Below are 13,403 nucleotides of genomic sequence, written 5' to 3'. Positions count from 1 at the left end.
GGCTTTTTATCGCGCCCCAGTGGCCTAATGGATAAGGCACTGGCCTCCTAAGCCAGGGATTGTGGGTTCGAGTCCCACCTGGGGTGGTGCAGTCCTAATTTTGGAGTCGTGTACTTCCTGTCTCTGAGCCGGTTCTTTCGCGCGGCCCGTTTATTTGCTCGATCCTGATTGGTGTGTCCCACAGGTCTGGGTTCTGCCTGTCCTGTCTGGCCTACACCCTGGTTTATCAACGCCGAGCATGCGCGTCTCGTTTACCTGGCTAAAGAGGAGGACTAAAAATAGAGGACACACATCCAGTTTCTACCCCAGGTGGGACTCGAACCCACAATCCCTGGCTTAGGAGGCCAGTGCCTTATCCATTAGGCCACTGGGGCCCACAGCACGTGGCTATCACCTTTTCTGTCCTAATGAGTGCAGACACGACCATGTCTCTGCTCCCATTTAAATGCGTTTTTTGGTTGTTGCCTTGGGGAGCTGCTGGGAAGTGAACTCAAGCCCGAGCTCGGCCAGCGCCCAGTGTGCAGGGTAGGGCCAAGGGGGTACCTTGAGATCGCTCGCACACCGGGACCGTGAACGAGTGGAAGTTTCCACGGCATTAATTCCCGGTGCTCCCCCGTCCCGCCCCCCACTCCCGGGCTATTTTGTTCCTTCCTACACCTCTTAAGAACTGACGGTGAATCCAGAAAGGATGAGAAATAAGTATCAGTCACAATATTGACAATATTGAAATGTAAGCACTGAAAAACTTCCCGATCCTTCCATAACGACAGAAACATTTATACACAATGTATATTCTTTGCAAATGTATAGTGCACGGAGAGGGCGGGCATCAGCCAAAAGAGGGGCGGGAAGGAAGGGAGATAGACAAGGAGAGAGAAACCTTAGTACTGTAATGTTAAGACACTTTATTTTTTATTTATATTTTTATTTTTCGAGACAGGGTTTCTCTGTAGCTATGGAGCCTGTCCTGGACTAGCTCTGTAGACCAGGCTGGCCTCGAACTCACAGAGATCCACCTGCCTCTGCCTCCCGAGTGCTGGGCCGCCACCACCGCCCAGCTACACTTTAAAAAACAAAACAAAACAAAAAACCCTGAGGGGCCAGGGGTTGGTGGCGACGCCTTTAATCCCAGCACTCAGAGGCAGAGGCAGGCGGATCTCTGTAAGTTCCAGGCCAGCCTGGTCTACAGAGCAAGATCCAGGAAAGGTGCAAAACTACACAGAGAAACCCTGTCTCCAAAAACCAACAAAACAAAACAAAACAACCAAAGAACAACAACAACAAAAGAAACCCTGAGGGAGTGGAGGCGCAGAGCAGTCTGGGAAGTATAGTTTAATTCAGGGGCTTAGCAATGGCTTCATGGTAGGTGTTGAGGTTCTGGGAAAGGGCTGAGGCTTGAAAGGAGGCATGTATGATTTTGAACTATGTAACTGACCACAGGAAGCGTTTGTTTAAATGACTTATCTGTGTGGAATAATGGTTCCCCTGTAGTTAATCCTAACAGTTCCCTGGCATGTTTCTCAACGCTGACTTCACTAAGTGCAACAACTGGGGTTGGAGGTGGGAGACTACCACGACCTCGACCCCAACATGCTTGAGGACACTGAAGTTTGAAAGCATTTGGAGAGATGTGCAGACTGGGAGAAACAGAAGTCATGGCCATTGTAGTGACAGTGATATAAAGGAGCCACTGGGCTCAGCAACGACCCAGGGAACTGGCAACAAGATCCATAATGGGATTGTTAAATGGGATTGTTAAAACCCCACCCACGCCCAGAAGCCTGGAGAAGAATAAACCAAACTTAGAGAATGTCCTTGCAGCCCAGCAGTGCTTTATCTCCTGTAGGTAAGTGGCTCCTGCCAGACACTAATGATGCTCAATTTGCTTTTCCTTTCCTTTTTTTTTTTCCGAGACAGGGTTTCTCTGTGTAGCTTTGCTCCTTTCCTGGCTGGCCTCGAACTCACAGAGATCGCCTGCCTCTGCCTCTGAGTGCTGGGCTTAAAGGTGTGCGCCACCACCACCTGGCTGATGCTCAATTTTCAAGCTAATATAGAGTCCAAATTCTGATTTGTCTCTGGGAAATCTGACCAGGGCAGAGCTTATCTGATTAAAAGAAATTAAGTTATATTTGTGTGTGCACATGAATGCTTCACGGAGCTGGTGGAGGTCAGAAGCCAACTCTCATGAGTCAGTTCTCTCCTTCCACCATGTGGGTACCAGGGATCGATTCATGGCAGTCTTGGCAACAAGTGCCTTTATCCGCTGAGCCACCTCTCTAGCCCTTATTTTTGCTTTTAAAAGTAAATCCATTTTGGGGGAAAAGATAATAAACAACTTGCAGGGTTGGTGAGATGGTTCAGCAGCAGGTAAAGGTGCTGTGTCCCAGCCTGACTAGTCCCTGGGACTGCCATGGAGGAGGGGAACTGACCTCCACAAACTGTCCTCTGACCACGAACCATGTACTGTGGTTCATGCACGCCTCCCCTCATAATAATAAATAAAACCAGGGCCAGCAAGACGGCTTGGCAGGTAAAGATATTTGCCTTTAAGCCTGAAGCAAGTTCCACTCCCATGTAAAGAAAGGTGACTCTGTGGGCGGGCTGCCCTCTAACCCCCTCATGTAAATGTGTCACACAAATGCCACCTACCAAATGAGTAAACAAACCCCAAACTTCTGGCCTGGGGATGTAGCTAAACGAATTTCCAGGCTCTTCCATGTCTTCTTCCCAGGTGCGCCTCCCACATCTCCTGCACAGCCTGCCACTTGGCACCCCGGCTTCCTTGTCACCTCCTGCCACCAGCTTCCTTCCTGCCCACCGCGTTCGGTCGCTGTGTGTTTCTGATGGTCCAGCTCAAATGCCTGCTCATGGATCCCAGCCCTTCTAGCTCTTTGCTCCTTGAGGACAGACTCACCATCCTCTGCTGCCCTATGTGCTGTCACAGAAACCAACCGTGAGGCAGGTTTAGGCTGGAAGGCAGGGGCCCTGTTGCAAAGCTCTGACTGAGTGGTGAGGCTCACAGTTGTGCTTAGGAGTTTATTGCTGCCAGTAATAAATGAAGTGGACAACTGAGGGGCTGCCCTGGATGACCTCTAGCCTTCCCTCCTAAGGAAGGTCCTAGCAAGGCTCCCCTGGTATGGCAGCTGTCTGCAGAGCAGCATGACACCCCAGTCTTGGCTGGCAGTGTGGTGACTTCAGTCCACCGTCACCCTCCTGCTCGTCTTTATGGAAGAGTTTATTCTTTTCTGTCGCAGTCTTTCCCGATTCATGTTTTCTATCCTGAAAACAAAAGACGCCAATGAGGTCCAGATGTGCAGTCAGTGCTTTTCAAAGCTGGAAGCTGAGGGGTAGCAGAGCAACCCAGTCAGCAGAAACCAGATGTGCACCTCGCTCCTCTCAGCAGCTTCTCCACTGCCCCTGCTGGGAGCTCCTGGACTCTACCCTGCCTCCTCTCACCCGCCCATCTGTACCTGAGTCTCTGGAGCTGAGCGTCCTCTTTGGATGGCTCCTTGGGCAACTGGCTGGCCTCAGCAATCATGTCTCGAATTTTCTGTAGGCATTCTGCCAGATTCCGGAACTGATAGCGACTGCTCTCGGAGGTAAGTACCAGCTCTCCTGCCTTGTTGATTTTGTTTTTATGCTGCCAAGGAGGAAAATGAGAAACACCACAAAGGCCAACAAGCCTATCCCCACCCCAAGGAGCCACAGGGACAGAAAGGGATGAGTACCTTGAGAGCAATTTTCTGGCGCACGGGCTCAGCAATCCAGTCTGCACTGGCCAAGTGAAACCTGACTTCAGCCTTGGAATTCACTGTGGATGGGAGGAAGGAGCAGGGATCCTGAGACTCTTCTGAGGCCACACTGCCCAGGCATTCAGGGGCAGTCCTGAAGCCAAGGGCAGCCAACTACTTAGCCAGGAACTGTCTAGCCTGTGTCAAAGCTAGCCATGGAACAAGCCCACAAGTTTAACTCTTTGGGACAAATCTAGACTTCTGGTATCCAAATGTCCAGGGTTTCTCCTGACAGTTTTACTGGACTCTGAAAAGAGCAGGGGGATGGGTTTCACGAGAGCAAAGGAAACCTGTTCTCTGTGGATCCAAGCAGGCTGCCAGCTCAAGCTGTGAGTTCTCTTTGTTTATCCTCAAAAGCCAATCCTAGCCTTAGCAACCTACAGCTGAGCACCAGACAATCAGACCACAGTCAGAAGAGTCAAAGGGTTATTGTAAGCTGGGGGTGGGAGAGCTGCAGAAAAACCCCGTTATTCCACAGGAATGTGAATGCGGACCCCCCTCACACCCTCTCCCAGCTGAGATCTGCAGCAAAAGGGAACACTGAAGTGCCTCTACCTTTGTTAACATTCTGCCCCCCAGGACCACTGCTCCGACAGTAAGATATGCTCAATCGATCTGCAAAACAGGAGAATACATACATGAGGGTTCCCCGACGCCTGAACATGTAAAGTGCTAATTTAGTCAATGTGATGATCACACACCTCTCTTACACACACACACACACACACACACACACACACACACACACACACCTGTAAAGCTGGACAGCATCCAAAGATGTCAAAACTAAAATCAGGACAACTGACTTTCCCAAGGCCTCCCAGAGAGTGGAGGAAGTAAAATTATGACCCAAGTCTAGCACATTCTACCAAATCCTTCTTGTGTTTGGTTTGTTTGTTTTAAAGGGAAGACTCAAGCTAAGGGACATATTTAGTTTTACATAGTTCCAAGAGTGATGAATATGGAATCACGATGGGCTAGAATCCTAAGAGGACATGGCTAGGTGGGCGGGATGGCACATTCCTTGTAAAGCTGGCACTTGGGAGGCTGAGGGAGGAGAATGTTGAGTTTGAGGCCTTCAGTGTAGACTACACAGACAGGGACAAGAGAGTATTGTTTCTGACTGTGTCTTCAGGGCCTAGCTCATACTATGGGTTGAAATTATGTGTTGGATGGATGAGAACTTGATCTTTAGTTTGGGAGCTCTCATCCTGAAAGGCAGTGTGGCCACTAACTATATATGATCTTGACAAAGTCCTACAGCTTCTCTGTCTGTCTTGTTTGTTTGTTTGTTTTGTTGTTGTTCTTTTTTGAGCTGAGGATCGAACCCAGGGCCTTGCACTTGCTAGGCAAGTGCTCTACCACTGAGCTAAATCCCCAACCCCCTTCCTCCCATTTCTATATCTCCTGCAAAGGCCTTGACAGTGTCTGGGTAGGAGAGACACAGAAGCAGCAAACTGCGAGAAGATCAGCTGGTAAACCACAGCAGTGTGGGTGTTGAGGTACTGTGACACCATGGTGGCAGGGAACAGTGCCCCATCTTGAGACCACCTCCCAGGTCTTTCCTCCTTTGGAAAAGCCAGTTAAATCTTGTTCTGACTCAGTAACAAAGGTACCTGGTACTGCAGGGGAATGGCTACACTATGGAGCCCAGCACCCTTGCATGTAAGACAGGTAGGTCATGCTGGCTGTGGCTGACTCTGCTGAAATGGAATGCAATGTGAACCTCCAGAGAGCTCAGGAGGCCATGAGAGGCAACCAATGTCCACTGAGCAGAGACTGACGAGGCACTGCCCTTGGCTGCCACTCTCCTGTACCTTCCTTCTTCACACAGCACTCAACCCCGATACACTACAAAAGTTCTAAATCGTAAGCACATCAAGAGCTCTTCACATGTGGGCAGACCTTGCAGTCTACATGCATGGCTGTCATCATTTGGTTGCTATTCTAAGATAAGCTGCAAGGCTCCTTTCACACTCACGGTTGGTCTCTCTACTGTCCTTCACTGGTCTGGTGAGATCTAGAAAGAACATGTGAGAAATTCGGTAAATGGTTTTGTGTGTGTGTGTGTGGTGCCTGGGACTGACCCCAGGGCCTATCTCATGCTAGGCAAGCACTCTACCACTGAGTTAGCCCCCTAACCTAAGATGACTGATTTTCAATAACATTACTTACCTAGAGGGATGTCACTGCTGGCTTGTTTCGCATGCTCCTGGAATATAACATACATAGTGTTAAGGAAGTCCCTAGTTGGCCTGACTTTCACATACATTCTGTGGGGCGCGCGCACACACACACACACACACACACACACACACACACACACACAACAATTGCAATAAACACTTTTAAGAAGTTATGCATTATTGTTTTTAGGCCTTCAGCAAAGTCATGCTATCAAACCATCCCCGACTCAGGCACTACCTCTGAAGCGCTCCTCTAGGAAGATGGAGCTCACGCCTCCAGCCATCTGGGCCATGGTTTAAGCTATTGCTGGGTACTATCAGCAGCCTGGCTCATGGGGACAGGAATGGGGTGGGTGAGACAAGACAAAGATGTAGTAGATAGCTATCCCAGCATTGGCCTGGAAGTTCCAACCCCCACTGAGGCTTCGGTAATGGTCATGCCCACAAGGCGGGGCAGAGGAGGAAGCGGAAAGACCCAAGATAGAGAGGAGGTCTCTCTCTTTTGGTTCTGGGACGCTGGACGCAGGAGGTAGACTGAGCAGAGTTCTCCAGAGAACACCACCAGACTGCGCCATACCTTTGCCAGACCCTACAACCTATCCTTTCATTTGTAAGTTACCCCACAAAATAAACCTCCCTTTTAACTACGTGGAGTGGCCTTAATAATTTTACCAATATCTGGCGCCCAATGTGGGGCAAGAGTTTCCACCTAAAACTGGATAAAAAGATTCTAAAACGGAGCTAAAAACAGCTTCCTAGTTGTCTCTCTCAAGTTAGCAACCTGCCGATTAGAGCTACTATGGCAGGTTCCTGGCGTGTGCAATCTGACCTGCACTGTGGCAGGAATGAGGAGTATACAAGCAGCACTTTACTCTGCTGCATGAGGGATTTAGCCTTTGCTAGTTTAAAAAAAAAAAGTTTCTGGGCTAAGCACTGCTTTGATAAAACTGCTTTTGATAGTTGATGGTACACATGGCTCCAGACCTAGAACTGGTGGTAAACTGTACCACCCCCACTTCGGGAAGCGGAGGTGGGCAGAACCAGCAGCCACAGCAGCGTTTCAATTTACAAAGATGGATATTACACAAAAAATCTGGTTTGTGTTGTTTTTGGGATTTTTAACTAAAAAAAAAAAAGATTTGATCGAAAAAGCTGTTGAGTTAAACAAATATGTAAATTTTAAAGATACCTTGACTTCAAAATTTAGATATAAGGATAGGTTGCTTTGGAAAAGAGTCTCTGCTTTTGTTTTCCACAGAAAGCCAGAGGCTATGGATTTGTTCCAGATTAAGATACATCAGGTTTGATCAGCCAAGACCACCTGAACAGTCTCCGATAACACCATGGCCCAGATGATCCAACATCCAGAATGGTTTCAAGGCAACTGGCTCAGAGGTTTACCCTCACGGACTACTCCATAATCCTAAAATTTTCTTTGTGTCCCCATAAGATACAGTGCCCCCCTCCAGCAGGAAGTAGTAAGAGAAACTACACCCAATTTCCCAAAATTATCAAGCTGGCTTTGGAGATGGAATTGGCTCACTCCTTCTCTAAACCAAGACATATTGCTAAAAAAAAAGGTTAAGAGATTCTTGTGTCCCAAATCAGAAGAGCCCTCTGATGTGGGACAGAGAAAAACCAGTATTTTTATTTAAAGCAGGTTGATTATAAATGTGATCTCTTTCTAAAGAAGAAAAGGGGATATGATATAGATATAATAGGAAAAAAGGGTAGATTAAGAAATTTACTTCTAAAGAGCAACAACTTGTTTAAAATGTTTTACATTGGTATAGATTTTAGTCTATTGATACAAACTTAAAGTTAATTTTGTTATACTGTGTGTATATTTCTACTCTTGTTTAAGGTATTATGTTTGTACAGCTCATTTAAAATTGTAATGTATAATTAAAAATAGATTAATAATTAGTCATCTATGATAATCATACTCATAGCCATGTTAGTTACGTCTTCTAGGTATACGCAGAGATATTTCAGATAGATAGGTAATCTTCAAATACTTCAAAGACCTACAGAATATGGCATTTAAACTATTTTTAAAATTCAGCCTTTCTGGACAGTGAGACATGTCTGCTCCTGGCAGCACCAGATTTACTTCAGAGAAGAGGATGTGGGCATTGAAGACACTTCATATGGAATTTATCTTCACCTTGGCAAAAATAGCCATTTGGGCAAGAAACTGTTCTTGCCTGGACTGCTTGATCAACTGGACATGCAGGACCCATAGAAAGGTGACCACTGAACTTTGCTTGACAAAATGGTCCTTCAGGTTCCTGCTTCGCAGAGGAAACTGCCAGACATTCTACAGGACACTGAGAGAAGTGACCAAGAGACTCTAGCCCTGTGGGCTGAAGACAGATGCCCCAACTTTACAAAGGAACATTAGGTGACTGTCCAGGCTGCCAGCTGTCTCTGTCTACTCTACGAGACTCCCGAAAGTTGCTTGCATCCTTCTTCCAGTTCTCAGGTAATATTATATCCTTCTGAGGTCTTTGATGTGGTTGAAGACTAGATAGTTATAATTTTCTCAGTTATGATAAAAGATAAGTTAGATATAAAAACCTCAGACTCACAAATATAAGATAGATAGGATATCTTCCTTAATATTATAACTGTAATTCTTGCTTAATAATTGTTTTTTTATATGTAATCTTACTATGTAAAAGTTAAAACCTTCCTTTAAAAAAAAAGAAAAGGGGAAGTGCTGTAGATATCACTCTGTATAAATAAAGTGCTGATTGGCCAGTAGCCAGGCAGGAAAGAGGGTAGGCGGGACAAGGAAGAGGAGGAGGCTGGGAACAGGAAGGCTGGGAACAGGAAGGCTGGGAAGAGACACTGCAAGCCGCTGCCATGAGAAGCAACATGTAAAGACACCGGTAAGCCACAAGTCACGTGGCAAAGTATAGATTAATAGAAATGGGTTAATTTAAGATAGAAGAAGTAGATAACAAGAAGCCTGCCAGGGCCATACAGTTTGTAAACAATATAAGTTTCTGTGTGTTTACTTGGTTGGTTCTGAGCAACTATGGGCCTGGCGGGTGAGAGAGGTTTGTCCTGACTGTGGGCCTGGCGGGTGAGAGAGGTTTGTCCTGACTGTGCCAGGCAGGAATCTCCAGCTACACAAAGAGCACACACATGAAGGGCACTAAACACCAATGCCCGCTGCCAACCTGAAGCAACAACCCTAGTGGGCCACCCTGTTCCTTCTGGTGCTCGGGAAGCTGGCAGCAGAGGCACCATGCCTTGAACGATCCTGGTTCATTTGCCTGGAGGGCTTGTGTCACACTGAGTTCCTCCCACCAGACCTTCTCTCCCCAGCTCTTTATTCAGCAGCAATGCCCTTCCTATTTTCCGCTAAGTCATCCCCAGCCCAGGTTTTCTCTTTGACTCTTTACGCCTCTTCCTCACATTCCTTTACTGGGTCTCTGTGGTGGCTAAAACTCTGATGTGCCACTGAAATCTTTTTTCTCCCTCCCTAAAACATTCCATCCTTCTAAGCTGATGAAAATGCCATATATGTTGGTGACTCCCAACTTTTGGGTTCAAGTAAACCTCTTTGCTCCACTACAGTCCCACAGACCCAGCTTGCTCTCACTTATCCTGCCCGGTAGCAAATCCTAGATACTTCCTTCCTTTATGCCTAGGATATGGCAATCTGCAAGACTCCTGTTGCTTCCACGCTGCGAATCCTCTCTTGTCTATGTTATTGCAATCTTCGAGCTCACCTCCTAGCTCTTGCTGTTCTTCAGGCTATTGTCTCTAACTCTCTATAATACACAGTCAATCTTGTAAAGTTCATATCATTCGATTCCCGGCCGCTGCCCACTTCTCTCCTCTTTGGCTTCCCTTCATCGAACTGGCCTGCCCAGCCACACTTGTCCAGCATACTACTGTCCTGAAGGGGCTGCATTTGCTCACCACACTTTTACCACTCCAGGATTCTCATTCCTTCCTGTTCTCTGTCCGTAACAAGGTCTCACATGCTTCAGGCTGGCCCTGAACTTCTGATTTTCCTGCCTCTGCCTCCCAAGTGCTGGGATTGCAGATGCAGGCCACTATGCCCCACTCCTTCAGGCAGGGCTTTTCCAGATCACTCTACTTAAAACTGCAACTCTGAGCTAGGTTTGGTGGTGCATGCCTATCATCTCGGCACTTAAGAGGCAGAGGCAGGAAGATCATTACAAATTAAGAGCCCAGCCAGGGCTTTGAAAGAGCCTTTCTGAAAACAAACAAATAGGCCAAATGCCAGTAATCTTGACACTTGGGAGATAAAGGTGGAAAGATCAGGAGCTCAAAACTATCCTTAGCTCTGTAGCAAGTTTGGGGCCAGCCTAGGTTACATGAGATCCTTTGTCAAAACAAACTTTTTAAAAAAAAAAACTTTCAATTTATATATTATTTTTTAACAACTTTATTTTTATTTTATGTGCATTGGCATTTTGCCTGCATGTGTGTCTGTGTGAGGGTGTCAGATCTTGGGGTTATAGACAGTTGTGAGCTGTCATGTGGGTGCTGGGAATTGAACCTGGGTCCTCTGGAAGAGCAGTCAGTGTTCTTAACCACTGGGCCATCTCTCCAGCCCCAAAACAAACTTATAAGAAACCTGCAGCTGCTTTTCTGGCTTTACTTCTTCCTTCTGGGTCTTATTTTCTCTAAAGTATCATATCCAGTGTTACTTGTCATTTATTTGTCTGTCTCCCTCTAGTATACCATAAGCTCCACAGCCTTAGGATTTGTTTTTACTACACTCTGTCCCAAATTATCAGTGCTCACTGGACAATCTCGAGAAGTCTGGTGAATGAAGTGTGAGTGAATGAAAACACTGGATGCTCTTTCAGTCCTTTGGATGCAACTCAATAGGTTCTCTCTCTCCTGCTCCGGCCCAATGCAGTGTAGCTACGTACAACAGTCTAAATATGGATCACGAAGGAACAACCTTGTCTCTGGCTTCCTGACGTTACTAGGGGCAACAGACCGAGTAACGTTACAACTTGCGGACCTCAGCTTTTATTGTCCACTTTGAGGGTCCATAATTCACATTCCCCATAGAATGTGGGCCTGAAGACCGGAAAACAAACGGGGAAAAGCTGGTGATTTTGAAGGATGCAGAGGTGGCAGGCTCTCTCCCAGGCCCTGCACTACTCGAAGCACGATGGCTGCAACCACACCCTAAAATCCCACAGCCCCCACCCCTCCCACCTGGGTTGCTAGGACGACCAGTTCCTCCCTCAGCAACCAAAAGGTTCCACGCCGCCCGGCTTCTTGGCGTCACCTAGCAGCGAGAGGAACCGCCCTTTCCGTCCCGCCTTTCTCGGCTCACCGGGACCTTCCAGGCCGTATCCACGCCCTTGGACTCGGGGTAGAGCTTGTCCAGGCTGTAGATGCTCTGGAATTCGGTGCCGTCTACCTGTCTGTGCAGAGCGTGGCGAGCACAGCGCGCGGGCGGCGAGAGCAACAAGGTTCCAGCTCGGTGCAGGCCCCAGCGCAGGCCCCCGGCGGCCGCCATGATCATTTCTCAGGACTGCTTCCGGTGCGCACTCTCCCCGTGGTCCGCGAGCTGGCGCTGCCCTCGCGTCCTGAGTTCCGCCTGGTTTTTCGGGCCCTGGGCTGGCCACCTAGGTGTGGTGGTGGTGGTGGGTACCCAGCTGGCATCTGGCAGAGGTTGACCGGCAGACAGCGACCACCTACGGGAGATTCTTTTTAAAAAGACTCCTGTATCTGCCTGGCTTGGTGGTGCTCGCTTGCAGTATCATCACTAAGGCAGATTCTAGCCTAATCTAGTTACATAGTGAGCCCCTGTAGTAAAAATAATAAATAGCTGGGAGGCAATGGTGGCGCACGCCCTTAATCCCAGCACTCAGGTGGCAAAGGCAGGCAGATCTCTATGAATTCGAGGCTAGCCTGGTCTACAGAATGAGTTCCAGGACAGCCGAGGCTACCCAGAGAAATCTTGTCTCGAAAACTAAAAATAACAACAACAATGATACTACTACTAATAAATAAATACATAAATGAACAAACAACCCCTGGGTTCCATGTCCCCAGAAACACACTTTTCTCTTTTTGAATCCATTCTTTTCACCCGGACCCAACAACCTAACCAAACACATCAATAAGATCTTACCTACTACAGAGCCATGGTGGAGCATACCTTCAAGTCTAGCACTCCAGAGGCAGAGGCAGGCAGATCTCTGAATTTGAGGCCACCCTGGTCTATAGAGTGAGTTCCAGAACAGCCAGAGACACACAGAGAAACTTTGTCTTGAAGAACCAAAAAATAAATGAATAAAATAAATATAATCTTACCTGCTTAGTTTGGGTTATCCCTGCCCTCTCCTATCCCTTCTCAGTGTGTGAGCCACATTCCTAGTCTGCTTCAGATAGATGGGTAGATTAGATAGACAGACAGACAAATAGGTAGATAATTAGCCAATCTTTGTGTGTGTGGTTTTGAGTTTAATGGTTGGTTGATTTGTGCTATCTATGTATGGTATGTATATGTATGTATGTACGTATGTATGTATGTGTTTATACGTACTGAGACAGGGTCTCAGTTCTGTAACCCTGGTTGGCCTGGAACTCACTATATAGAGCAGGTCTGGTTTGTGTTTTTGTTCTGAGATATATATATATCTCAGGCTGGCCTTGAACTCCTGATCCTCCTGCCTCTACCTCCCAGATGCTCAGATTACAGGTGGGTGCCACCATGCAAGGCCCAGTCTTATTTTCGAACATAATTTTCTGTCTCCTAGCTGGAATGTAGGCTCTCTGCTATATTCTAAGCATGCAGAGCGTGGCACACCATGGACAAACCATAGTGAATTGTATGGCAATTTGTTTTTGAAAGTTGAGTTTCAGTCAAGTTGAGTTGTAGGGTTTTAGGTGTTCTTTGTTTTGTTTTGTTTGTTCCCACCGTCCCCACAAAAGAGCCTATAAGGACTGGAGAGATGGGTCAAAGGTTAAAAGCACTGGCTGCTCTTCCAGAGGTCCCGAGTTCAATTCCCAGCAATCACACAGTGGCTCACAACCATCTGTAATGATATCTGGCGCCCTCTTCTGGACTGCAGGATACATGCATACAGAACACTGTATATAATAAGTAAATAAAACTTAAAAACAAAACAAAACAAAACAAAAAAACTATAAGTCACCCCCACCCATGTGTGAGTTGTGATGGATGGCTTAGTTTATACCCAGCCTAGGGTGGGAGGGAGATCATTGGAGGGATTGTTTCTAAATTTAAAAAACAAGAAAAAAAATATAGATGAGGTAGATTATTGAATCTATTCTGAAAAAAGAAGATAGAAATAATAGAATAAAAGGGTAGATTATTGAATCTACTCTGAAAAGATAAATGGGAGGGTATAGAAATAATAAGATAAAAGGTAGATTTTTTTAAAAGGGAAGA

At 46.8% G+C, this 13,403-nt stretch overlaps 1 protein-coding gene and 2 non-coding genes across 4 annotated transcripts; 1 reads left to right on the top strand and 2 right to left on the bottom strand.

The window, feature by feature from the left end:
- Nucleotides 1–13: 13 nt before the first annotated feature.
- On the top strand, nucleotides 14–86 carry Trnar-ccu. Its single transcript has one exon. It is a non-coding gene; the product is annotated as a tRNA-Arg (tRNA).
- Nucleotides 87–301: 215 nt separating this feature from the next.
- Nucleotides 302–374, bottom strand: Trnar-ccu. The gene has a single exon. It is a non-coding gene; the product is annotated as a tRNA-Arg (tRNA).
- A 2,642-nt stretch (nucleotides 375–3,016) lies between these two features.
- On the bottom strand, nucleotides 3,017–11,520 carry Mrpl58 (mitochondrial ribosomal protein L58). 2 transcript variants are annotated; one of them, XM_036198166.1, is made up of 7 exons: nucleotides 11,316–11,520; nucleotides 5,967–6,003; nucleotides 5,773–5,811; nucleotides 4,347–4,406; nucleotides 3,729–3,811; nucleotides 3,471–3,640; nucleotides 3,017–3,279 (listed from the first exon to the last, which is right to left on the bottom strand). In XM_036198166.1, the coding sequence occupies exons 1-7, from the start codon at nucleotides 11,505–11,507 to the stop codon at nucleotides 3,195–3,197; spliced, it is 666 nt and encodes a 221-aa protein (XP_036054059.1). In that variant the 5' UTR covers nucleotides 11,508–11,520; the 3' UTR covers nucleotides 3,017–3,194. The 2 variants fall into 2 exon arrangements, with proteins under 2 accessions (XP_036054059.1, XP_036054060.1); XM_036198167.1 differs by lacking the exon at nucleotides 5,773–5,811.
- Nucleotides 11,521–13,403: the final 1,883 nt, after the last annotated feature.

This window comes from Onychomys torridus, chromosome 8 (assembly GCF_903995425.1).
Source record: "Onychomys torridus chromosome 8, mOncTor1.1, whole genome shotgun sequence".
NCBI classification, from domain to species: Eukaryota; Metazoa; Chordata; class Mammalia; order Rodentia; family Cricetidae; genus Onychomys; species Onychomys torridus.
The sequence above is the reverse complement of the archived record's forward strand: the minus strand, read 5'-3'. Positions and strand labels throughout refer to the sequence as shown.